The sequence below is a fragment of the Homalodisca vitripennis genome, chromosome 4, assembly GCF_021130785.1.
Source record: "Homalodisca vitripennis isolate AUS2020 chromosome 4, UT_GWSS_2.1, whole genome shotgun sequence".
In the NCBI taxonomy this organism is placed as follows: Eukaryota; Metazoa; Arthropoda; class Insecta; order Hemiptera; family Cicadellidae; genus Homalodisca; species Homalodisca vitripennis.
The window spans coordinates 148,436,272-148,463,820 of record NC_060210.1 but is presented as its reverse complement, the minus strand read 5'-3'; the positions used below and the strand labels follow the sequence as shown (position 1 = coordinate 148,463,820).

The 27,549-nt window shown below is 30.4% G+C and overlaps 1 protein-coding gene across 2 annotated transcripts in view; it reads right to left on the bottom strand.

Moving 5' to 3' along the window:
• The window catches only part of LOC124360296 (PH-interacting protein), an 83,825-nt gene that overhangs the window by 27,595 nt on the left and 28,681 nt on the right, over positions 1–27,549 (bottom strand). The window contains exons 10-23 of one of the 2 annotated variants that reach the window (XM_046813800.1): positions 26,593–26,910; positions 23,685–23,895; positions 21,584–21,799; positions 21,034–21,259; positions 20,061–20,189; positions 16,685–16,826; positions 15,151–15,325; positions 13,157–13,390; positions 12,672–12,869; positions 11,740–11,944; positions 11,299–11,463; positions 9,520–9,767; positions 7,108–7,259; positions 4,660–4,908 (exon numbers count right to left, since the gene is read on the bottom strand). In XM_046813800.1, coding sequence (XP_046669756.1) covers positions 4,660–4,908; positions 7,108–7,259; positions 9,520–9,767; positions 11,299–11,463; positions 11,740–11,944; positions 12,672–12,869; positions 13,157–13,390; positions 15,151–15,325; positions 16,685–16,826; positions 20,061–20,189; positions 21,034–21,259; positions 21,584–21,799; positions 23,685–23,895; positions 26,593–26,910 — 2,868 coding nt within the window. The remainder of the gene's footprint in view (positions 1–4,659; positions 4,909–7,107; positions 7,260–9,519; positions 9,768–11,298; positions 11,464–11,739; positions 11,945–12,671; positions 12,870–13,156; positions 13,391–15,150; positions 15,326–16,684; positions 16,827–20,060; positions 20,190–21,033; positions 21,260–21,583; positions 21,800–23,684; positions 23,896–26,592; positions 26,911–27,549) is intronic. The other variant, XM_046813801.1, reaches the window with a different exon arrangement.

Genomic DNA, 27,549 nt, shown 5'->3' with positions numbered 1-27,549 from the left:
AATGAGAAATTCTCATCGAATTCTAGAAGACCTCTGGGCTCAAGATGGAACTGGAATTGAATTTTTTCTATGTATGATGTCCATCAAAAGATTTAAGTTTTTGCTTAGGGCGATGTGTTTTGATGATGTTATGACACGACAAGACCGAGAACAACTAGACAACCTGGCTGCTATTAGAGATTTGTTTGACCAGTTCATAGTGAACTACCAAGAAAGTTTTGTAGTAAGCGAATTCATTACAAATGATGAAATGTTAGAATCATTTCGGGGGCGATGTCAATTTCGCATTTATATGAACAAGCCTGCGAAATATGGGATAAAAATCTACGCTTTAGTTTGTGCGAAAACGTTTTATACATACAATCTTGAAGTTTATGCTGCAAAACAACCAGAAGGTCCATATCAAGTTGACAACTCCGGAAAAGAAGTTGTAATACGTCTTGCAGAACCACTATCTGGCACAGGACGTAATATCAAAACAGACAATTTCTTCATGTCTATTCCCCTATGTTATGAATTGCTGAATGATCATCGGTTGACACTAGTTGGAACTTTAAGAAAAAATAAACGAGAAGTTCCTAGTGTGTTTCTTGATGTAAAACATCGACCAGTAGGATCCTCAAGCTTTGCATTTAGAAAGGAATGCACAATTGTCTCTTATAAGGCAAAGAGAAACAAAGATGTTATCCTCTTGTCATCTATGCACAAGGACGATGCGGTTGACTTGAACCATGATTCGCCAACCTTTGGAAAACCCGAAATTATTTTGTTCTATAATTCAAGTAAAGGAGGGGTGGATACAGTGAATAACTACAAAGAAAGCTACAGTACAGCAAGAATAACCAGACGTTGGCCAATGAGACTGTTTTATTCAATGCTTGACATGATTTAGGTATATTTATTTCTGTTATAAATTGTATAATTTTTATTTATAAAACTATTGTAACTTACAAATTGTACACTCCAATAAATTATAATATAACATGTTGTTCATATTTTTCATAGAGAATTTGTAGTAGTTATATCTTGGAACATATATGATTAAATAAATAAATATACATACGTCACGTTCTTTAACCCTGCAACTGGCTTTAAGCGATTATCGACGCATTAACTACAGTTTCAAAATGGCACTAAGCTATTTTCGACGCATTAACTATGTCGTAATATGATCTCTCACAGCAAGCCTATTTTTACTTTGTTTGAAGTAAAACATACGTAAATCTAAAGATAAAGATCCAAGGTTTCATATTATATCATAAAACGATCTAAAGTTACGTTAAATCTTTCATTATAAAATTATAAATTTGGATGTTCACATTTCCGATTGCCATTTGTTTGCGTAATTTCCGAACACGCTAAAATTACCGCGTGTTTGTCAAAATTCCCTATCGTGAGTTTACGTTCTACACGATCGTAAGAGACATCATTGAAAACAGTGTATTCTTGGCTTTCAGAAACATCTTTTCAATAGCCAGTAGGAAAATAAATGTTTATAAAATAAGCGTTTGAAAAGCGTGTGTTTTGTAAAATTCCAAAATGCCTAATGCGTCGAAAATAGCTTCATTAAATTTTATTATATTTGTTACTTTATCGTTGTCTGGAAATAGTGAAAATCATATCAAAACAAAGAAGACGAATTACTCTAAGCAACAGTATCGTCAACGAAGACTATGAACTAGTATTTTATTTTTGTTCTGTTGCACAATCACCGACTCAGCCAGTAGATAAGAACAACGCATCGCTTGGTTGCCATGTTGATTTCTCTGTTGTTATTACGCCGTTGCCGGTATTAGTGTATTGCTTGCTATTTATTTGGATATTTTAGACTTTTCGTTATTTAGTGTGTATAAATAAAAGTTTGTTTAGTGTTTTTTTTTTTTTTTTAATTAGTGAAGTGAAAAATGTAGAGGTTAGGTTAAGTTTTAGTGAATAGGTTGGATGTTTGTGAAACTGAAAGTAAGCATGTTATACGCTTCAGGTTCAGTGTTTTATTATTTGGTTGGCAATTTATAGTTATTTCATAATGAGTGTTAATTTAAACATAATGTATTTATTATAAAAGCATATTCATGTATTTTAGACAGTAATTCTTTTTTACTTTTTCTGAAGGTATTGGAGTTTTATTTCTATGACCATCGCTTGTTTTATTTTCTTTAATAAAAAATAATAGAGATAAAAATACATTGTTGTACATTTTTGTAAACTTCAATAAATGTACTATCTATATAAATAATTTTTGGATGACAAGAAAATTGTTAGCTAAAAATATTAGGCATTTATTTCACAATTTTGACTTTTGTAAAAATTAAAAAAAAAGTTTGTTGCCATATAAAAATATCTTACACAATGCAAACTTCTATAAATATCATATTTTTCTCTTCTACATACATTTATCTCTTAGAAAAAATATTTGTTCATCCAATAGATTCCAAAATATCACAATGGTATACATAATAGTGCGATACAAACTTTTTTTTAGATTTTGTAGTTTTTTAGATGTATTATTCAAAAGTACCAACAAACTTCTTTTACCTAAATATTTTTTTATAATTTGTAATTCAGATATATAAGCAAACTTTTGTATATTTTAGAATTATTCTAAAAAATTTCATATTACCTGAGAGGGTGCTATACATTTGAGAAACATTTATTCTTTACTAATATTTTTATGTTAATGAGTAAAAAAATTAAAATAAATTGAAATGATTCAATATTTAATATTTTTTTTAAGAAACTACATTTATTCCTAAAGATATTGATGCTTTTAAAATGTTTGTATCTTAAAAAATAGATGAGCAGTGATTAAAACGCAAAACCCTTACAAAATCACCAAATAGTGCCTGCCATTTTGGGAAAAATGATGGCCAGTTCCAGGGTTAAGACTAGGATTTATTTTGAAGTTTTTAATCATGTACTTGTTTCAATACTTAGTTTCATTTTACCTATTGACTACTTTTGAATTTACTTGTGTATTTAAGACGATTATGAATAATCGATGAATAAATAATAACGTCAATAGTTAAATAACATAAAGTTGTAAATTTTATTTCATACATTTTAAAGCCTAAAATTTGCATATAAGAGTAAATATTTATAAGTGCATCTCAAAATTGAAATAAAAGACGTAATAGATCATTTAGCTGCATTATTTTGACACCTGGAGAAAAACTCCGTGAGCGCCCGTTCACGTCTTGAATTTGAAGCGCCTGACGCCGGGTTAAGAACCGAGAAATCATCACAGTAGCCAGAAGATTCGTAATTATTATCTATTAGATGATTGTGCAACAGAACAAAAATAAAATACTAGTTCATCGGCTTCAATAACAACACTATTGCTTAGACCAGTTCTTTGTTTTGATATGATTTTTACTATTTCATAAAGTTTAATGAAACTATTTTTACGCATTAGGCATTTTGGGATTTTACAAAATATAACCTTTTCAAACAAATATTGTATTAACATTTATTTGCTTACGGCCTATTCAAACAATGTTTCTGGAACCCAAGAATACACGCTTTTCAATAACATCACTCACGATCGTGTACAACGTTAACTCACGACAGGAAATTTTTGCGTGTTCAGAAATTACAAGTACAAATCTCAATCGGAAATGTGAATGTCTAAAATATCTAATAAAAAATATAACGTAACTGTAGAATGTTACTGTATAATATGAAAACTAGGATAATTATCTTTAAATTTACGTATGTTTTAGTTTAAACTAAGTAAAATTAGTCTTACTAAGAGAGATCATATTACAGCACAGTTAATGAGTCCAAAATAGCTTGATGCCATTTGAAAATGTAGTTAACCCTCCAAGTGATAGCGGCTCAGACCGAGCCGTTAGGGACCCGGTCTCAATCGATAACGGCTCGGTCCGAGCCGTTCGTGAAAAACGACGTAAAATAATAACTAGTATCGGAATTCAGCTATATTTTATACTAAACGGTTTAGAAAGAGTTCCTTTACTTGATACTCTATGTCGTATATTTTCAAGCAGATACAAATAAACATTATATGGAACTTGTTGATGAAAAGTACATTTTTTGGCAGTTTTCGATTTGTTTATGCTGGTGAAAAACATATTCAAAATCAATTTTCATGTAAATATAAACTACAAGTGTTATACATCTTTGTGTTCAAACTTAAATTGTGAATCTTTTGTATATAATGAATTTCAAATATGTTACTATGGAAATTGTGAAAAACAGCCTCAAAAATATAATTTTTATTGGAAAAATTTGTTTTTCAAGGTCATTAGTAAATAATACAATGAAAAAATTTTCTTGGTAAGTTTTTCTGTATCATTACCATTTAGTACATATTATAGTGAACATTTTAATATATAATATGTTATATTTCAGGTATATTTGATATGTTTTATGAATTAAAACAAAAAACACTGCGCATCATCATAAAAAGGCCTATCACTGTAGAGTAATATGAGTATCACTTGGAGGATTAATGTGTCGATAATCGCTTAAAGCCAGTTGCAGGATTAAATGTCATTTTTTTAAATTTATAGATAAAATTTAAATTCCGGTTTATTTTAAGTAATTGTATTACACAACAATGATTAATACATTTTACTTATCAACTCCAAACCATTTCAAGCAATCCAAAATTCTAATAGTATTGCAGTATTTGTTGATTACCTGAAAGGTTCTGAATCTCTACAAGCCCACAACATTTCGAACAGCTCACGACACTCCCGCTTCCAATCAAATGGTCCCATCTGCCTCGAGGCTTCTCTGCGGGAAGCTCTCATAGATCGAGCAGCTGCAGCCTTGAGGCGATGGCGGCTCGTAGACGGGCCTGGAGCATTCTGGTCCTCAGACTCACTCGAGCGATAGTTCTCTAGCAACTGGCGGTACAGCGTTGACACATCCACTGTACATGTTTCTCTATAGCAACAAACCATCAGCCAATTTGTAATGAGATACTTTGGTGATGAATATTAATAAAAATTGAATAAAATTCTATTTGGTTTACAATGTTTTATTAATATCATAATAATCTCAAATCTCTATTTAAATGTGTAATGATCTATAACAAAAATTATACTTCATTGCTTTACTTCAGGGCTGCAATCATTTATTTATAATTTATCAAACAATTTCATTAAATTCATAAGAAGTCTTTCTTAGTGAAAATTACCCTAAATATTCCTAGGAATAGGTTTATTAACAAGTGCAATGTTTTAACTTTGAAACAGTATATTGGTAATTTAATTATATAATTTATTAAATATAGTATTTTTACAAAATACTACAACTTTGTGACATATTTTGTAATGATTTCCAAAGCAATCACCATAAAAATAACGCCTTTGCTCAGGTTACTTTTTGTGACTTGAGTAAGGCTTTTGATTGTGTAAATCATGAAGTTTATTGAAGTTGAAATATTATGGTATTTCTGGTACACCTCTAAAATTTTTTGAATCTTATCTTAAGAACCGTTTACAGTCAGTTTCAGTTAATGGTGAAACATCCAAGGATGTTTTTGTTGAACGGGGAATACCTCAGGGATCTGTGTTGGGACCACTCTTATTTTTAATTAGCATTAATGATTTGCCAAACTCATTAAACACAAAATCATTTTTATATGCTGATGACACTACATTCCTAAATACTGCCAATAATGTGAATGAACTTAATTTACTATCTCAAGCTACTATAACAGATGCTGCTTCTTGGTTCAGAACAAATGGATTTTTGCTCAATGAAAATAAAACTCAAAAGATGTTATTTACGTTAAGAACTATGGACAGCAATAATATTGACAAGGATAGGGTTTCCAGGACTAAATTTTTAGGACTCTACATTGATAATAAGTTAAGTTGGCAGGCTCATATAGATTATATATCCTCAAAATTATCAAGAGTTATATATCTTTTAAAACAATTAACAAGTTGTGTACCAAGTCACTATCTGAAAACAGCTTATTATGCTTATTTTCAATCAGTTTTTCGATATAGTTTAATTTTATTTGGCAACTGTTCTAGGATCGATGAAATTTTAATTCTTCAAAAAAAAGCAATTAGAGTAATAACAAAATCAGAAACAAAAGCTCACTGTAGACCTTTGTTCACTCAATTAGAAGTGCAAACAATCATAAATTTTTATATATTGATTTGATTACTTTCATTTTAAAGAATCATAACTTGTTTTTTTTTTTTTTTTTTTTTTCCCTTCTGAGGGAAGAGGACACTTTGTCCCCGCACTTAGTCCTAAGAGGACCTTTGCGCCTCCCTTACTTTTATTTGTGCCCTCAAAAACCGAGGCTTTTGCAAAAACCAATCAGATTTAAGGGCTCCTGTTCTCTGATGTCCTTGGGGCTGAGGAGATATGCTCCCAAGTATCTTTTCCTAGTCTCTCATAAATCATAACTTGTTAAAATTTACAAATGAAATTCATGATCACAATACTCGTAACAAGAATAAGGCAGTAATTGAGTATCACAGACTAAGCAAATCTTTATCTAGTCACATTGTATTGTCTGTTAAAGTGTACAATAAGGTTATTCACCTTATAAATGAAAATTCAGTGAAGATATTTAAACACAAATTTTATAAGTGGTTACTCAACAATCCCTTTTATTCTTTAAATGAATTTTTTTAATGTCTGTGATCAATTTTTAAACTAAGAATTTATTTTTATACTGTGCAACTGTACTTAATTATTTATTAACGTTTTATAATAAGTGTTTGTCTAATTTTATTAATAAATAAATTATTTTTTGTTTATCTATGTATAACTTATATTGTTTCTATTGCTATTTTGATCTCTAGTTTTCATAGAGATTAAGTTGTTAAGACTTTATTAAGTAATACATTTTGTAACTGTTTTTTATTTATTGACTTATTTGTTGTAACTTTAAATATCCTTATATTATTTATTTAAGTAGGTTAGTGACATGGCAATACTGCTCAATATAAATAACTCTGTCAATGCTTTTGTAAGCCTGAACGACAATAAAACATATTCTTATTCTTATTCTAACCTTTATTTCTTGTTTACATACTTAAAAGATGATTTTGTTAACTTATTGCCCTGAAATATCTGCCTTCAGTTACTATATCTAACTACTACATCTACACTTACTTGACTATTTTCAAACACAGATCCGTAACAATGCGAGCCTGCTTCACAATATAACTGTGTGCTTCATTAAATTTCTCTGTGTTTGTTGCAAGATATCTTATATCAAACTGTGCTGCTGTGATACGCCGATAGAAACGATTATCAAACCTTGCCTAAAAAAAAACATTCAGAATAAATAGATTATTACAAATTTTTAATTTGATTTATTCTTACAAAATATGTTGGTTCCATTTGTTATTTTAACACCTTATAATTAAAGGAAAATGATACCTCCAACTTATAGTAAATTAGCATATACTTTATTTTATAACAATAGATCAAATCTAAAAATAAATTGAACTCGCACAATCTAACAAACAAATCATCCAACTGGCCCACTACAACCAAGAAACCATTAGAGTCCATTTTTAATCTTAAAACAAGAGCCCTCAGCTATTTTGGATGAGAAATAATCAATTGTCATCAAACACTGTGTGGAGGAACTTGCATTGCCTCTATAACCATTAAATTATATTAACAAAATTGTGTCGCAAGTCTTTTACTCCAGAGCCCTAAGGTTTTCCCAAAAGTGATAAAAGAACCTCCAACAAAAAAGACACCAAAATAAAGCTCGAGGGATAGTTTATTAAGCACTCATTCTGTACTATTGACAAATCAGGGTGGCCAATCAAAACCTATTTTCAAATTCCCTATTTTTCACTGTTTTTTTTTTCCGGTCAAAGGTTTCCAATTTTCTAGTCCAATTTAAATCCAAATACGCAACCACCAATATAAGCTACTTTGTTTATATCTGTGTGTCCACATAATATCACATATAGTTAATTTTCCTTGCTGTGATGTTTAGATGTATCCAATTCAGAAAAATAAATAGAACAAAGAATTACAAATACAACGCTACCATGGGGCAGACTACAGTCTAGTATTGAAGGTCAGAGGTCTGAGGTGAACAAACTTACGGTACGAGACAGTACACAAAGCTCAATGTACAATTAAAATAATCTTACAATTACTGCCGAGCACCTTATGTCCATAAATCAGCAGAAATCAGACCACTAAAATCACGTTTTAGCAATCAGTAATTTGCGTACTGCAGATCAGTTGTTGTCCTCAAATAGGCACAGAAGACTCACGACGATGCACAAAGATAAATATGGAAAATAAAATTACTTTATAACCACAATATTCATTAAACTAAAGTAAATTTGTTTATATATCAACATTTTTTCACACAGGAAATAAAACAAAACCATGTGCAAACAATCAGTAATTTGTGTTCCCTCAATCAGCTGTCGTCTGAGAATATGTGCACTGCCGATACCTCTCCATTAAAGGCTTTTTTACATTACTAGCTATAATACTGACTTTCAAAACATATTTTAAACTATTCTGTTGGTGTCGGAATCTAGTGATATGAGCCGCGATAACGATTATCGGAATCGATCCATCCTTAATACAAACTCCTGGGCCATTACAAAACTTTACGCATAATCCGCACATTATTTTCTGAAGCCACAAATCCACACAAACTATTTTATAGCTGGTAGCTTAATTAGAACGTCTCCCACCTAAGCTGTGTATTGGGCATTCAAATGTCCCACAACATAATTAAATTTGATGTACTCTATGGTGATACCAGCCAGAGAAAACTGGTTCTCAATCTGCGCAAACAATAAACAGGATCGACAGGCCAGGAGGGTGGAATCTTCATTGCAACCCATCTTACCATAGAAGTGTCAGTGTTCTGTATGGTGTTGATTTGACTATGTTGTAGAAGTAATTTCACTTGTCTTTTATCACGCCTATCGTGTAAATCACTTCAATCTCGTTAAGATCACCACTTTCCTGAGCTGGTAGTGAAAAGTAAAAATTTATTCAACAGTACAAAGGCGAAACAGAACTGACTGTTTATTTACAGACAGCAATCCCAATAATAACATTGACAATATATTTTAAAATAAATAACAAAGGTTAAAATGACACATGTTAATTTGAACCACATGGAAAACTTTAACCCCACAGACCACAAAAATATTTTATTGTTATTATAATAATTTCCAAATTTTTTCAACAAGTTTTTATATAATTCTTTACATTTGTTCTAATGGTTATGACATTTGAAAGATTAAAAGAGCGCTGGTTTGTTGGCTTCTATACAGAAACACCATTACCATTTTTAAGGTATAATTTTACAATTTAATAAACATAGCTATGTTGCTATTGTCTTGCAAAATTTCCTGAAACCATTGTAATAAATAAATTTTTTTAATTGATGTCTCTGACCTATGGTTGCTAATTGTTGGTTACAAACATTTAATGAAAGTTACAATTTATATTTAATCCTCTTATGTTTTCATATTAACTGTGTTGTCTGATAATTATTATTTTTTCGAAAAGTAAAACCTATATCATTACCTTGATTGTAGATAGATCAATGGGATACTCGACGACAGTAGCATAAGAAGGGTATCTGTTGAGGTCAACAGGGGCGATGAAAGGCTCCGCTACAGAAAGCTCCATGACCTGCTCCAGACCCATCAGTATTCGCTCACATGCAGCGTCCCGGTCTCCCAGTGGCCACTCGTCCGCCCTGGGTCGATACAGGATGGCAGCTATCTCTTGGGCAGACACTGGAATTGATCCACCCACTTCTACAGGCTCCGCTGTTTGCATCATCAATACCATTTATATTTTGGGAACACCCTTTGTTAAGGCTAAATCATATAAAACATACAAAGCAACCAGGAAAATGTAATTTGACTTTAAACAAATATAAAATGTCTTATTTCAAATGATTAATTTGAAATGAAACCAAATAATTCCAATTTCTCACTATATTCTGACACTAGGCCAATCAAAAGGAGGTCATAGTTTCCAAATGAAACTGCAGGTTCAAATAAGTTACAGTATAATGAATGTATAATATATGAGAATAACACAAAGTCAATGTAAAACTGAAAATTAATTTACTGAAATAAATTATGTTTATAATAATAATAATAAATCTTTATTGTCACAAACGTTTCATGATAATATAGCACAGCTATAAAACAGATGACATTGTCAGATATAACCTACACTACTCTTGTTTGACTAAATCCAAACAACCTAACACACAATACACTAAAACACGTAAAACAGCAATAAAACACACACAATAAAACAGGGTATTAATTCACTTATCATAGGAAAGCAATATGCCCAGTTGTAAACATACTTAAAAACACAAAAATCAACATTAACAAATAGTAATATAGTGCTTAAAATTTAAAAAATGTCATTTAAAAATTCACTTACATTATAATATGTTTTTTCAAGTAACAACTCCTTAATGTTATCTTGAAATGCACCTGAATATATTAATTCCTTAAACCTTAAAGGTAATTTATTGAAAAAAATTTTTCCCCATGTAGGATGGTGTCTTTTCCACCACTTTCAGATGATGTTTGGGATATTGAAAATTAGTTTTATACCTAGTATTATGACTGTGTTTATGGGTTTTATTAAAAAGGTTGTCGTAATTAGACTTCACTGTTAATAACGTTTTGAAAATTAGTAGGCTTGGTACAGTTAAAATTTTATTTTCATTAAAGATAGGCTTACAAGAAACCTTCCAAGGTGAAAATGTCATTATTCTTAAAAATTTCTTCTGAATTTTAAAAATGTTATCTATATCTGTTGAAAACCCCCAGAACTCAATTCCGTACTGAAGGATTGAATAAAAATAAGCATAATATATGATTAAACGTGTTTTTAAATCTATGGCACGTCTCAAAATAAGCATTTGAAAGCATGCTGAGTTTAACCTTCTTAAAATATTTTCAATGCACTTAGTCCAATTCAAATGCAAATCCAGTTCTAGCTCCAAAAATTTTGAGTTTCTACTAATAGAAAATCTCTGATGTTCAAATTCTAAATCACTAAAATGACAATTTCTTGATTGAGGAGTAACAAATTTTACCAATTTAGTTTTTTCTTGGTTTAGTTTTCAGTCCATTTGCTTCAAACCATTCCTTTAATTCAGTTATGGTTTCACTGATTTTAACTTTATTTATATTTAAAGTATAGACTTCTTAGATTTATAATGATGACACAAAGAACACCAGTAAAAAATTGGTAGTATTAGAGAACTGTTTGCCATCACAACAGGTTATTACATGTTTTTAATAAGGTAAAAAAAGATAGTTTAGTTACCTGAAGGTTCCACAGGTTCCATATCCCATGGGCTCATAGATTCACTTTCTCCATTATCCCAAACGATGCGATATTTTAAAAACTCTGAAGTACTGTTTGTAAATCGTCTACCATCAATGCGTCCCCACCACCAGTGGTCATCTATCATACTTCTAAAGCGGTCACCTGTAAAAGATAGAACAGTAGCCTTATTATGTTATCAAAACTAATAGAATACTGAAATCAGGTTTTAATATAGTTTATGGAATCTTTTTGTGTGTATCTTTTTTGTTCTTATTATTAAAACTGTTATAATACAAGAAGTAACAGAAGTAAGTGCTTTACTACTTTACTTCATAATACACAAATTAAATTGAATACTCATCCCAGTCCTCAGTATTTTTAAATAAAAGTGTAGTATTGTGTATTTTAAATGCAAAACACTAAATTAGACTAACATACCTATCTCCCATTTTCTATCCAAAGCATTATCATATGTTTGTCGTAGAACAAAGAAATCAATAACATCGGGAATGTCGTGATACTTGATGGTGAAGCACTCCCCTGAGAGTTGGCCATTTCTTTTCATCACAGCAAGGCGAAGACAACACAAATGAGGGGGTCTTACTTCGTACCTTATCCCGACCACTTTTAACAATTCTGGTTCCTAAAAACATAGCCAATAAAATGTGTGTTATAAGCAAACATGTAATGTTACTGTATACATTGTAGCAACAAAATGATTTTCTAAATGGAAGTTAAAGAAAACTAACAGTTTACACATACAGAGTATCCTGAATACACCATCCTGAATCAGATGCAATACAGTCACATGTTATTAACACATGCCAATGTATATTATTTCTGATTATTGTTGTTTTTTGATTATAACATTTTGAATCCTTGGTAGGTACAAACAAGATATTAAGAACCAAAAACCAATCCATCACCATCAGCCAATCAGTTTAACTGTAACTAGTGACAACGGTAAATTTTATTCTGGAAAATATTTTCAATACTTTTAATATAGATGAACATCACTATCATGATATGCACGTTAATATGATTTGTGCAAACCATAATACCGTACATCTACTGCAAATATTAACTAACTATTGATAAAATGTTTAATTTATCTGAAGTTTTAATCCCATAAAATTTTTCTTTGAGAAAATTTTTACAATAAAATTCATACAAGTTTATGAATGGGTGATCATAGGAGCAAATATTGAGACTAACAGATCATACAGGAATCTTGTATTACTTTCTCATGTAAAAAAACATTTCAATGTTATACACTTCTATAATATGATGAACTGTAATGGTTAAGGGGAAGAGTGGACTTCATCGTCCTAACTTCACCTACAACAAATTCATGTTTTATTTCATTTTACCTTAATGTTGAGTTTTCCCCAAGGATTGAGCTGTGAGGGTGTCAGCTGATAGATCTTTCGAGCCTGGACTGCATCAAGGTAAAGTTTGTAACCCTCCTTAAAGAACATCACTTCATCTCCCATTTGAGGATAATAAGGAAATTTCTTTGGTATGACGGCTGACAGCCACTCTGAGGGTCGATAACCTTCTGGCACTTCCTGAACATTAAACCAACAATTATTAAATAACATTGTGAACCTTGAATATCCAATCTTACTTTTAAATTATCATTAACAATAACAAATCTATTGAAGAAAAAAGCACTATTCAAATTTGATAGAAAATACAAATATTGATTTTAATATAATTTATTTAAATACAATTTCATACATAGAGTGGGATTTGGATTCTCATCTAATTAATTTATATTGCAGAAATGAAGGTTAATTTACAGATAAAATTAAAAACAATATTAACAAATCAAGTTTAAGTTCAATATATTTACCTGGAGATCTTCAGTTTTTTTAGTTGGCCTGACAGCTGACCTCTGAATACGTTTACTACTACGTTTAGGAGGTTCCAACACTTCACCCTCATCCTTGATCCAATCTGAGTATTCAGAGCTTGCAGACTCACTTGAACTTGTGGACCCAGAGTCCAAGTTATCTGAACATGCAGTGGAGTCCTGACTAGTGTGGTCTTGTTCTTCGCTGGCACTTAACTCTAGATTTGTTGGATCCTACAACAATATACTAACAAATTAATTCCTAATAAAATAAGGATTTTTTAAACGTGTTGGCAAAAACATTTTGTAAATTTTAGCTATCTAGTAACCAATTAAAATTATTAATTAATCAGATATAAAATTTTATATTAATAGTAATACTCATAGGCCATACTAACTCATTATTTTAGTATGGTACAGTAAGGAAGATATTGGAGTGCTTTAAACGTGTTATACACTTTGAAAACATAAGAATTTAGTAAATTACGCACAGTTATAATTATTAAAGTTGATTTGTATTGTTGTAAAATTTTGTATACAAACTTTAATCACATTCACATTTAAAGCCAGGAATATATGTAAATTTTTAACATTGATCTTGAATTCTATTGATTCTAAGAAAAATAACTGGAATAAGAGCTGGATATCGTCTGTAGCAAGTCTGCAATTATAATATAATTGTATTATATTATATGTATTATATATATAAAATGTATAATATATATATAATGTATAATATATATATATATATATATATATCACATCTATAAAAATGTATCGTGTGCTTCCAATTACCAAAAAACTACATCAAATGACGTGGCTTTATGACAAAAAAGTTTTAGACATCTATGGAACTGTAAAATCAGCATTACAAACATTTAGATTTTGTGTAAATTGCAAAGAAAGATAAAAATGCTATGATACATGAGTTAAGAAAACTTTCCATAACATAGATATTTTTGAAGGAAAGACTACACAAATGTTGTATTCATGTTACCAATAAGTTTACCATTGAAATTCATGTTTTTAAATCATACTAATAATTTGTTTAGCATCATTTAGGCAAGTTCAAACTAATAAAAAAATATAGTTGTAATGTAATTTACTGAATTAAAATCTGTAATTAATGATTTTGTAACAAAACTCCATTATTAAAAACCCAAACGTTACTAAATCTCATAAAAAATGTGTTTTATAGAGCACAGTTCTCAAAACTTGGTTTTTTAACCAAATGAGGGTCTTGGCAGCTTTTGCATGTGTCCACAGCAAAATTTCGTACAATCAAAGGGTTCACAATAATTACAATGCAGTAACACTACAATAATAATATATTATGGATGATAATAATGAGCTAATTAGTATTGCTTAGTTAATTCAATAAAATATTTAACATTATATTACTAACTTATCCAAAAAATATTTGATTTTAACTAATCCAATTGCATGTCAATAAATTTTCTATTCTAATTTCACTATTCACACAACTAAGAGCTTTCATTTTTGAGCACTGATTATCTATTCCGTTCTATTCGTGTTTTGGTTTAGCCCTTTCAGTACCGAAATCCGGATAACCAGACATTTTGAGAACATGCATAATTTCCAATATATGGTTTGCTAGACTGTTCACAAAAATATACTAAAGCTATAAAATGTTTTCTTTTGAAACAAATTTTATAACAATTTACATTCAAAATATACTTTCTTTTTGTTAAACTGTGATACTTTTTCTGCTTTATATATATTTGAAAAAAATCAATAAAAATAAACAGCATGCATATAAATGCTTACAGTTTAAACAGATTATTGTATAGTTTTATTTTTTAATTTCTTTTGCTGCACTTCAGTTTATTAACCCCTCAACTACTGCTCTACACAGAGTGAAGATAAGTAATCACATAAGACAACAAGGACACTAGTGTCTGTCCCAGTCAATGTGTTTATAACTTCAGTCTTATACTAAAAACTTATAATGCTTACACAAATACTAAGCTAACCTCAAACTGGTCTTGCAGTTGTTGTTCACGCACAGCTCTAGTTCTGTAGGCATGAGTCCGTTTCTTCAATAGCTTTTTCTCTGTAGGCTTAATCATAGGAGGTTTAGGAACTTCTTCTTTAGGTTTTAAGCTTTCCCTTTCATAGTCTTGGATTTCCAATTCCCCTAAGTAGTGTCTAAAAATAATATTGCATATTAATATTAGTTTTAACACAATACGTACTGACATCAAGTAAACTTTGTATCATGTTAGTAATTACTTGGGAGTAACAATACAAAATGTTCATATTTTACCATCTAAACTTATAAAATGAGAAAAACATAATAAGCAGTGTATCTGATCTATGAAACATAATATACAGAATGTACCTGATACGCAAGACAAACTTCTACAGCTTATTAAGAACATCAAATTTGGTTTTGTAAACATAAATATTTAGTAACATTTGCTCAGACCTATAGAGCTCTCAAAAACTAATATTTTAAAGCTAGTAAACTAATTTGTACAAAATGTAACATAATGTGGTTTCTATGTACATAATAAGTTTTCTGGGTATGATGATATAGAATTCATTTTTGGTTATCCAAAGTAATAAAATGAGGAATAATAACATAATAATGAGGAATTTTCATTTGTCCTTTTAATATAAACAATATTTTAAGCTGATGACTACATTTACATAATAAAATTTCCAGGTTACACCATTAGGGATTAAAATTTTTGGCTACTATCTTCGACTTAGTTCTATTCTATACAATCATGTGTCACTCAATGTTAAAATCGGTTACCCCTTTGAAATACTCTAGCTGCGCAATGTCTAGTAATACATAAATATACATATAATTATAAATTATGTCAAACAATATAAATTGCAAAAACTAACTGAATTGCAAAAGTGCAGTATAAGTTACACATGTAGTTCACACAGTGACATTTAATTAAACTTTCTAAATGTAAACCTTATGATATAATTAGTTCAGCTAAATAAACACTTCATGTTAATAGCATGTTTGTTTACCGTTCCCAAAATATATGTGTGTGGTGATTACTAGTAACCAGTAGATATTGTTTCATTAGGGCTATATTAATTGATGTGTCATTTATCAAAATTTTAATCATCTGGTTTTTTTCCATTAGTATAGCCCGCAGTAATTTATGTAATGTAGTTTTAAGAATGGTCAAATCCAGTATTTTTGAAACTCAAATCCAATTCTAAATATAAAAAAATTAATTCCCAAACTTTAATAGCTCTATTTTAGCCTAAATTTGATTTAAACTGAATTAATACCAAATCAATTTCTGCCATTTTAAACTTTAGGAAACCACCTGATAACATAAACGGGATTAAAGAATACCACTATAATTTAAAGAGAGTTCAGAGGTTCAGCAAAATGGTTATATTTTAAGACTTAAGTCATATTCCCTACATTCTACTATCATTTGATATCAATAATATGGTCTTCCAGAAAACATGCCATTTACCTGATCATAGGCATATATTTGTATGGTTAATAAAAAACATAATTATATTTACATTCTTTCTCTGGAGTTTGCTAATACGGCTTTGTCTAGTGGGCGCACCATCTGACGCTTGATCCACCTGATTTCATCTCGCTGCCAGTTGCCCCTTGACTGCCGCACACCCTCTACATCACCCTCCCTACGTACCCCTATACCTGCAATAACAACGATGTGGTATTCTAAAATCCATACAATAAGGAAAGGATTTCAAATATATTACAAATGTTTAATCACCATCAAATGTTACCAATCAAACGAAACCACCATTCAATATAAATTATGCCAAAAGTCAAACATAAGGAACATTTACAAAGAGAAAACATTTATAAAGTAAATTGATGTAGTTTAAAAAGTTTAAATTGTATTCACGCATCTATATTTGTTCAGAGTTCTTTAATTTAATTTATCTGAACTAAAGCTTCAAATATTACATTTTTGTAAAGTAAAATGTAATTTGCAATGAAAGTAGTATATTTTGGTTGCATGCTATAACATTGTCAGCTTTTTATCTATTGTTTAAGGTATACAAAAACTTGGAATCTTAAAAACTAACACTCAAATCACAAGAAATTTACTATTGGTCGATATACCAAAGTAAACTATAAAAAAAATGTTCTTAATTCATCAACCTATTGGTATTTACCCTAATAATTTCTGGGTTAACTAGATCTGCTAATCAAGTTTTTAAAACAATTCTGAGGTCATGAGTTCTCTGTCAATCAAGTCCTTACTCAATCAAAAAGTTTAGATACACGAGTTCGAAAGTTAATTACAAACTAACCAATAGACCTACAATGACAGGAGTTGCATTAACAGCTTGTTTAATTCTGGATTTAAATATAAAAAGTAAATAATTTATTCAATTTTTATGTTGATAACAACAAAATAAGGTAACAATATTTTGTGCTTTTCAACCAACTACAACTTTTATATTTGATATTTATAAACTATATGTTATGTTTATAGTTATTTATAGTTTATAGTTATGTAAATGTATTACTTTTTGTTCTTGCTTTAGAAAAATTATTCATGATCATGTCATTATTACAGTGTGTCATTAATTATTTATAATTTATTTAAAGTTTACTGTTGCTGATTAATTATTAATTTACAACAACCTGTTATTTTCTTGATATATATGTAAGTTGGAAAAGGTTTTGGTTATGTGTAATATATATATATTATTACATTATATTATATTCTTACATTTAATTCTTACATTATATACACTTTTTGTACCTTTTTGAAAACGACAATATAGTCGAAATATTAAAGGATTTATGTGAAATCTTTTTCTCCAAATATTAGGATGTACATTCAGTAAGAAAAAAAGTGTAACCGATTTTGTCTATTCTTCGTACGTTATTTATTTAACCCTTTGAATGCCACAAGGCAAAAAATTTAGTACAAAAGAAATGCACTAGCAACTATATTGCAAGTCATATGCGAAAAATGCCAGGGAATAATAAGAAGTATTACCGGGCTTCCGGAAAAACAATATATTTTTTTTATTTTTCATACTATTTTTATGAAACAGGTATTAAAATGTTTGTAGAAAATTGTATTACAATAAAATGTTACAAAACAAATGAAACAACATAAAATAATATTAGTTTTGGCATGTCAAAACCAAAAAATGTATAAAGCAATTTTTATTTTTTAGTTTTTATTTTTTTTGACAAATTAATAAGAAACAATTTTACTATGGGAAGAATTTTTTAAATATTCTTTATAACATTGTTAATGTGAAAAAAAATAATGGTTAACTTTTTTATATAATTACTATAGTTACATAACAAAGCTTGAAATTATGTACATAATGAAAAAATCATTTTTCAGTACCGGTAACACAACACTAAAACAAAAATAATTAATGCATTACTTACATTTATCCTTTGGTTCTAAAGTATATCTAATATATGTTCTTCATATTTTCCCAAAAAATATGTACACACACACACACACACACAAGCGCACGCACGCGCACGCAAGCACGCACGCACGGGAGATACCAATTTAACAAAATCATTTTAGAGATCCTAACCTCAAAACGATGTAAACACAACCATGTGACCGAACGTATTATTTTAGATATTACGCATACTATACGTAGCGAGTTGTTTACGCGCCAACGATGTTACGCGCCCGGTTGATCACCGCCAGCTGTTGTTGCTTCTATTATTGTGTGATTTTTTTAACTTCACTAATATAAAGTACCATGTGAACTATTATTTATCTATTGCAGGATAGTTAACAAATAAAACAATATTGGTTGTGAAAAGAATTCATGAAAAATAAAGCGTTAAAAATTACGATAACAGACGGCGACGACGGATCGTCGCCTGGCACTTTTCGCACAGTAAGTCGGCGACGATCCATCGTCGCCGTGGCACTTTTCGCAAGGGTTTTTGGCGACGATGTATCGTCGCCGTGGCACGCAAAGGGTTAATTAAAAATTGATTTTCTTAAAGTTTACGTATAATTTTTATTGGCTTATTTTACATCATTATCTTAAGAAATTAATTCTTTACAAGTTTTGTTAAAGAACTTTACGTGTTTGTTACACATTTAACAAAGTTAATCTACTTGAAACCTAAATGAAACTTGTTTTTGGACACCGAATTTTGCGTATTTCTTCAGATATCTTAAAAATTACTGCAGCTAGAGGTCTGGTACCAATTTTATTCAATTTTTCAGTTCAATTTGCATAATATACATTAAATTTTACGTCCTGGGTAACGCCCAAAATAATTTAATAGGGCTCCCTTTTAACGGTGGCACTGAAATCTGGGCAAAATCTTTCACCCTGTATAGCTCGCTAACTAAGCGTTTCTGGACCTATGTATATATGAACTTTTTTCGTTATTTTCACCGTAAGAACAAGTCCTGACAGTTTCTCCGTTTCTTCATGGGACACCCTGTATGTATATATATATATATATATATATATATATATATATATATATATATATATATATATATATATATATATATATATATATATATATATATATATATGTATATAGTTTTATTTAGATTTAAAAAATGTATTGTTACAATCAGAACAGGAAAAGGGAAGATCAACAATACCAATAATATAATTTAACAATGTAGACAATTTATCAACTACAGGCAATCCTGTTGAGGTTTTCAAAGCTTATATGTAAAATATGATATTTTTGTATAATTATTTTGGGATTAATAAATGAAATAAAATGAAAAAATATCTTTAATAATCTACTATATTACTTTTTCATTTTATTTCAAATTCTATTTATTTTTTATTTTTGAGATTTTGATGTTAATCCTTATTTACAGTATAAAAATAGAGAAGTGTATACAATTCATTCAATTAAATGATGAAACACAGTGCTCTCCATAGAACTTACGTGGCCTCGGAGAAGTAATCTGCCGATGAGCAGGCTGAGGGTCACCATCCACTACATGGACCAGAGCTTGGATCATCTGGTCAATATTAGATCTTGCTTCTTGTACGCCCTGGATTACCTCTTGTTGACCTTTATAACAAATTATATTATATAGCAATATTTCATCTAAAATTTCATAAGTAAAAAATGTATTAGTTCAATGCTGTCATATAAGCACTATATTTCTTATTTTTTATTGTTTCCATTTTTTATGTAATAGATCTAAAGTAGCCCCAATTTTTTATAAACATGTACATTTGTCAAACATGTTGCGTTAAATTTAAAGTTTCAAAAAATATCTTAATACAAAATTTGGAATGTAAATTGCTTAATATTTAATTGAGAGTTTACTCTTCGTTAAACTTAGTAAATAATAAGTGATTTAAAAACTCTTATATCAGTGTCATTTATTGTGCCAAAATGGTTCTTTGATTTCAGTTGTTAGTTTTGGTACCCATTTTAAAAAAGTTAAATTTTGGGTGAAGGAGAATTACTAATTCTAATTTTGAATTATATAATCTATTAATTCATGGTGATATAACAAGATATACTAATGTAATTGTAATAATGACTAATGACATCCAATTCCAGGATTGCCAACTTCCCGCTCCAGACCCATTAATGCCTGTGACATGTACAATAGTCCAGCATTCCTTACTCGACTGTGATAGTCACAAGCAGTCATTCTGTATAATTATAATCCTCAAAGCTATACAACTTCAATGCAACAAATACAAATTTCTTAATCTTGTTAACAAAGCAATGTAGAAATTAAGAGAAATATGAAATGAAAAATACTTTTGTTAAGAGGTAGAGTTAAGGGTGTCAAGCCCTCTCTACCACACAACCTCAAAAATAAAATGGCAGCGATTTAAGGTGAAGTTGAGCATAAGGTGACAAACATCTTTACTACTTCAGTACATTAGTGTAGTACCTTCTTGGTTGAGAACAATATTTGGGACAAGTTGTTCGGTGGTACAGTTCTCACGTCCAGGAACCAATCGCTGCAAATTGGGAGGATAAGGGTTCCCATCCACATCTACCAGGAAGGGTGGGGGCATGAGGTGAGGGGCAACCTGTGTTTGCTCATCCAATACTGTGTGGTTCGTGTCCCGCACCAGTGGTCGATAGTCTGTATGGAAGAACAGTTCCTTGGGTAGCTGCAGAAAACATTTACACACATTATATACATTTATTTTTGTATAACTGTTATTAAAGAGTTTGTACATACAACACATATCACCCATTCCAATTCTTCATAGTTTAAAGTGAACTTGGAACAGTTAAATTATTTAATACGGACACCAAAATAGTACGAAAATAAAAATATGTTGAAATTATGAGCTTAAATATATTTGAAATTACTCAAGCCTGAGCCAAATACTGAACAACTAATAATTCACTTGTATTAAATCTCAGATTTTATTACATACACAAACTCTATTTTGCTATTTTCATAACAAATAAAGAAGAAAATGGTATACCTGGAGCATCTTGGCAGGTTTAGAACCGAGTCCAAACATGAGAATCTGTCCATGAGAGTCTGTGGCTGCCAACATGGTCCCGTCCGGAGACCACTTGGCATCAAACACTGCCCCGTGTCCCTGGTTCTCAATGTTGTTCTGAAATGAGGCAATCATCTTGCCCGAGATCACATTCCATAGCAGAATCATACCGTCATGTCCAGCACTCATGAATATCTAAACATATCAAAAAACCTTAAATTTCTTTAAAAAAAAAACCCGTTTTTTACACAAAACAATTATTTTTTTGTAAGTTACAAGTTTTTTAAAGAGACGTGGAAAGACCCAAATTTTAAATAAAAAACAATCTATTATTTTATTCAAAGTAAAAATTATTATTCTAAATTTTGGATAATTATATTATAGCAAAAATTTAGAAACAAATTAGTGCTCAGAATTAAAATAAACAAGCAAATAAAACTACTTAGACCAGTTACAATTTATCACAGCAAAGCAAGATGTACCACAATAAAAAAAAATACTGTCATAGCAATCACAATTGTAGCAAGAACCGAAAAGGCAGGAAAAACCATTCTTGATTGCAGATAACTATAGGGCAGCTGACATCCCCACAGACACAGATGTGTGCGATTTGCACAAACATAAACACAGAAAGTACAAACTTCATTCAAAATATTTGTAAAAGTACGATAATTGGATAATTAGGTGATCCATCTACAGGTTTTCATAATCATAGTAAAAAAAAAAATAGCGATCAGAAATTTTGTGTACTGCCAATCAGCCCTCGTCCACGAATGGATGCCGCAGACTCACGGTGATGCAGGAAAATAAATGAATATAGAAAATACTAATCTCAAGGAAAATATTATTTACCAAACTAAGACAATTTGTTAATTGCGTTATCTGTTTACATATTTTTATAAACAAAGTAAAACACAGTCAGATATTCGTGATCAGTAATTTATGTAAATCAGGATTGTAGTCCGTGAACAAACGCTGCAGACTCACGATGCTACACAAACATAAATAAACAAAATGTTTTTACTAACTGCAAGCAAAATATTATTTACTTAAGTACAATCATTTTTCTTTAGCTTTTTTATTTACGGTTTTTAAAACACATAATCAATAATTTTACGATTGATAATGTGTGTTCAGCCAATAGTTAATTACACAACAGATCTCCGCAGAATTGAATTTAGAATCCCGTTAATCGATTCTCAAATCTAAATCTTTTTGAAAATTTGGTGAATTCAGGATTTTCCAAATCACCACTAAAAGTATTCTAGTTTTTATTGTCTCTGATTTAAGTTTCACTATAAATCAGCTACTCCTATCAGATGACTTGGATTCCTCAGATGTTTTGCTCAATATTGAGTGTGGTATTATTGATAGGGAGACTATTGCACTTATTTATCCTGACAACGCAGTATAGTACGGCTAACTCGGCAAACAGTGGCATGACATGATAACCACTGATTTGTTGTGTCAGTGTTAATACCATGTGACTAATTTCAATATAAAATCAATTAATTTTCAAAATATGATTATATTTAGTAATTATAATACTACATAAGCAATAATACATGCAATATTATTCAATTCTTTACTGGTTTCATAACATGGTGCAGGTATCACTAGTACCGATGACACACTGTATACTATAGCTGGACAAGTAAAAATTAAACTGTTACTGTTAAAAGTTACAGCATAAGTGTGATGAAACTAAATTTTCAAATTTCCAATTATGTATTATAGCCAACAACCTATTCTGGTTAACTCCAAAAAGAACAAATAGACAACTTTTCTTTGTGCACAAAATTTGCTCTTGTTAAACTAACAGCCTAATCCAAGACTTCTTTGTAATCTAAGTGTTAAAAGCAGAGTGAATAAAACAGTTTTAGTATAGAACTCAAAATGTATCTCTCTAACTGAGAAAGAGATCAGCTTATAAAGTGTTAACATGTTCAACAATACAAAAAAATTACTTTATTTAGAAACATTTTTGTTTTTAAGTACAGTGATTGGTTTTTGTTATTGAGCAACATTACAAGTTCTTTATAATTGTTATGAATAAAACTGGAATTAAGAAAGGGTGTACCTGTGAATCCAAGGGATGTCCTTCCAGTACAAAAACCTCATCTTTATGTCCTATTAATATTTGCAACAATGCTCCAGTAAAAGAGTCCCAGACTTTGAGTGAGTGATCACTGCAAGCCGTTACTACCCACTTGTCTCGACAGTCCCAAGATACCATGGTAACCTTCAACTTCTGCTTAGCTTCCTCCTCGTCCTCTACAGCACTTGTCCTTCTGAAAATAAACAAATTATTAGCCAACTTGAGTAAGTGATGGCTGCAAAGAGTGAATACCAATTTCTCTCCTCGGCAGTCCCAAGATACCATGGTAACCTTCAGCTTCTGCTTTGCTTCTCCTTCATCCTCTACAATACCTGTCCTTCTGATAGTAAACAAATTGTGAGCAACTTGTAAGTTAAAATTTGTCTATAGTGCATATCTCATTTAACTTATTGGTGTGACACAGCTTCCAAAGCATTACATTACATCAACTTATTATGAAACAAGATTGTTGTCATTACTAAAAATGTGAGGTGTCACTATAGGTTAGCGTTGAGAGAAGCTAAGAGACAGAGAAATGAGGAAATCATTGATAATTCTTCTAATAAATATAGAGCAGCTTGGACTGTTATTAATAGAGCAACAGGGAAGGAATCACCAGCAAGCTCAGGAACTCAACCTAGCATACAACCTGATCTCTTCAACCATTTCTTCATCTCATCAGTGGAAGAAATATGCAGAAATGTCAATGCCTCAACCAGTGCAGCAGTCGAATATCTGAAGAAGGCTAACATTGTGCAACCGGTTTCTTTTGTTTTTCTTCTGTATCACTCAGTGCTACCACCAAGTGTTGAAAATAATTATGTCACTTAAAAGCTTATCCACAAAAGATGTGTATGGGTTCACTAGTGAGCTGCAAGTGTTTCTGTTGAGATTTTAGAGCCACTTACATATTGCTTAAATCAATGTGTTTTAGAAGGTATTTGTCCTTCATATTTAAAATTCTCCAGAATAGTAGCTATATATAAAAAGGGAAACCTAGTCTTACCAAATTGTTGTAAACCGATTTCTTTTAAACCTGTCATCGCAAAGATCTATAAAAAATTCTGAAAATTCAGGTTAGTAATTTTTTGTAATCTTTAAATTTGTTTAGTGATTGCCAGTATAGCTACAACTCTGGTAAATCTGCTATTCAGGCAATAGATATTATGATAACAATAGTTACTCTTAACTCCTGAAAATGGTAATTCTGTTCAAGTTATCCTATGTGATCTAAGTAAAGCTTTCGACGCTATATGTCATGATATACTACTTGACAAATTGCAATACTATCGTTTTCATGGTAAAGACTTTGATGTTTTAAAATCATACGTGACCAACAAGAAACAAGTAATAAATGTAAGGGGTACAATCTCACAGATTACAGGTTTTGTCAGGTATTTCTAAGGGGTTGGTGTAGGGACCAATACTCTTTTTGATTTTAATAAATGAACTTAGTTTTAATATATTTAGTAATACGCCAAACAATTCTATGCAGATGACACGTCTATTTTAAATGTACATAACAATATAGGCCATCTCAAATCTTTGTCTGATCAGGCACTCAGAGAAGTAACTTGTTGGTTTGAAGCAAATGGATTGTTCCTAAATAAAAATTACTCAAAACTTAATAGTATATTTGATAATAGAAAATGTATAAGACTTTAAAATTCCCATTACTTTGTCAGGTATAAGTATATATTCTAGTCTGTCATTGAAAAATCATATGAATAATGTGTGAAAAAACTGTCTAAGGTTATATATTTAATTGTAAATTTAAAAAAAAAAACACAGGTTGGTTTTAAGTATTTAAGGATGGCCTATTTATCATTTTTTTAAGCATTGTGAGGTATGGACTGATAGTGTGGGGAAAGGGTTCAGGCCTAGAGAAAATTTTTATTCAGCAGAAAAAGGCTGACAGGATAATGATGAACCCACCTGGGGGTTTATAATTATCAACACATATGGGGGGTTTAACACTGTCACCCACTATTTTTCAGTAAAAACTTTTAACAGTCATTAAATTTATACATGTAATGTTTTAATATTAGTTAAGAAAAATTACAAAACACTGCCTAAAAGGAAAATGATGCATAGCTATGAGACAAGACATAGAGATAAGATAGAGTTACTAAAATGTAGACTATCAAAAACAATGAGTTACCATAAGTATTTAGACATAAACTTATTTAATAAGTTATCATTAGCCTGGCTAGATTTAACAGAAAGTTGCTGATTTGTCGTATGATTGGTTACTAAGAATCCCATTTTTATAGGCTGGATGAATAGTTTAACGGTTCAACACTTTGACATTGTAATTTATATTTTATGTTATATTCTATATTATCTTATGTTACATTGTCGTTTGACGGAACTATACCCATAGTTTTATTTGTTTCACTGACGATGTCCATTACAATATAATATATTATGTATATTGTGATTAGAAATATTTTACTGTTCACTACAAAATTACAGTTTCTGTTTAATTTTGCAATTAAGTAATTTTAAAATAAATATAATTAGATTCCTTAATAAAGTGTAGTTATTATTTTTCAAAACCTGTGCCATATATCCTAGTTTTATAAAAATAAAATTTCAATATTTTTCTATTGATTCAAAGACATATGAAGTTCAAATAATCAGTATAAAGATATGTAATACTATTGGGAGTTAGTTGGCAAGCAATGTTACTCAAGTAGCACACAAAGAGGCAGCCCTAATATTAATCCCTGTGTTACTCCAAATGTTATTAGTTTTACTTCTGGTAGCTGATATGTATTGTAACATTTATGTATCAGTTTGGATGTTGAATTAACATTTCAAACTTTCAAACATATCTTGTTTTACACCCTATAGCACACTACATATAAAGAGAAAGTGATTTACTTACTTGGGAAGTTTGGTGCTCATTAAAAGCTTTATTGGAGTCCACTCCTGCCGCAAGTAACGCCAGATGAGCGCAGTGCCATCCTTGCTACCTGAGACAAAGCGCAGGCTGAAGTTCGCCCATTGGATGCTGTCTACACGATCTGTATGAGCCTCCACCTCCAGCACACGCTGCGGTCCGGCTGGCCCACTTAACCGGTACACTCGTACATAGTGATCAGCACTGCCAGCTGCCAGAAACATCCCTCCACTCGAAAATGCCCCACTGATCATCTGTGCACTCCCTGGTCGTGTTCGCTCAATGAACTGAATCGGTTTTGGACTACACAAATAAATCATCAACTCTTATGTCAGTTTTCAGCAAATATAATTTATGTATTTCTTCAATTTGACTTCTACCAATCAACAAGATTATAATCAATTTTGCATGGGTTTTGTTTCCACTCAAATAAATTATTTGAATGAAATAACCACTTTTACCATTGAGTCAATCAAAATTTGTACAGTTAACTTTAATATTTTTATATCTTGTACCACTAATATTTATCAATTAATTAAATATATATTCAATTCGGTTGTATCGATGCAAAAATGCTCAATTATAAACATTGACTTCTTGGTAGAAATTTCTTTTAATATTTCGGCATTTGCCGTTTTCAAAAAGGTATAATAAAAATGATATAGTAACAAATAAAGTTTGCTGTATTCTTTTTTATTAGACCTTTTAGAAAACGGCAAATGCTGAAATATTAAAGAAAATTTCTACCAAGAAGTCTAATTAATGTTTATATATATATTCTGAGAATCTGTACGAAATGTTTAAAAGTGACCGGTTTCAAAAACTTAATGGTACGAGGGTCATTCAATAGGTCATAAGACAAATTACTACTGCTCAAAAAAGACTGACTTTATCAAAATGAAACTTTCAGGAAATAAAATATTGGCAACCTTGTGATGATAT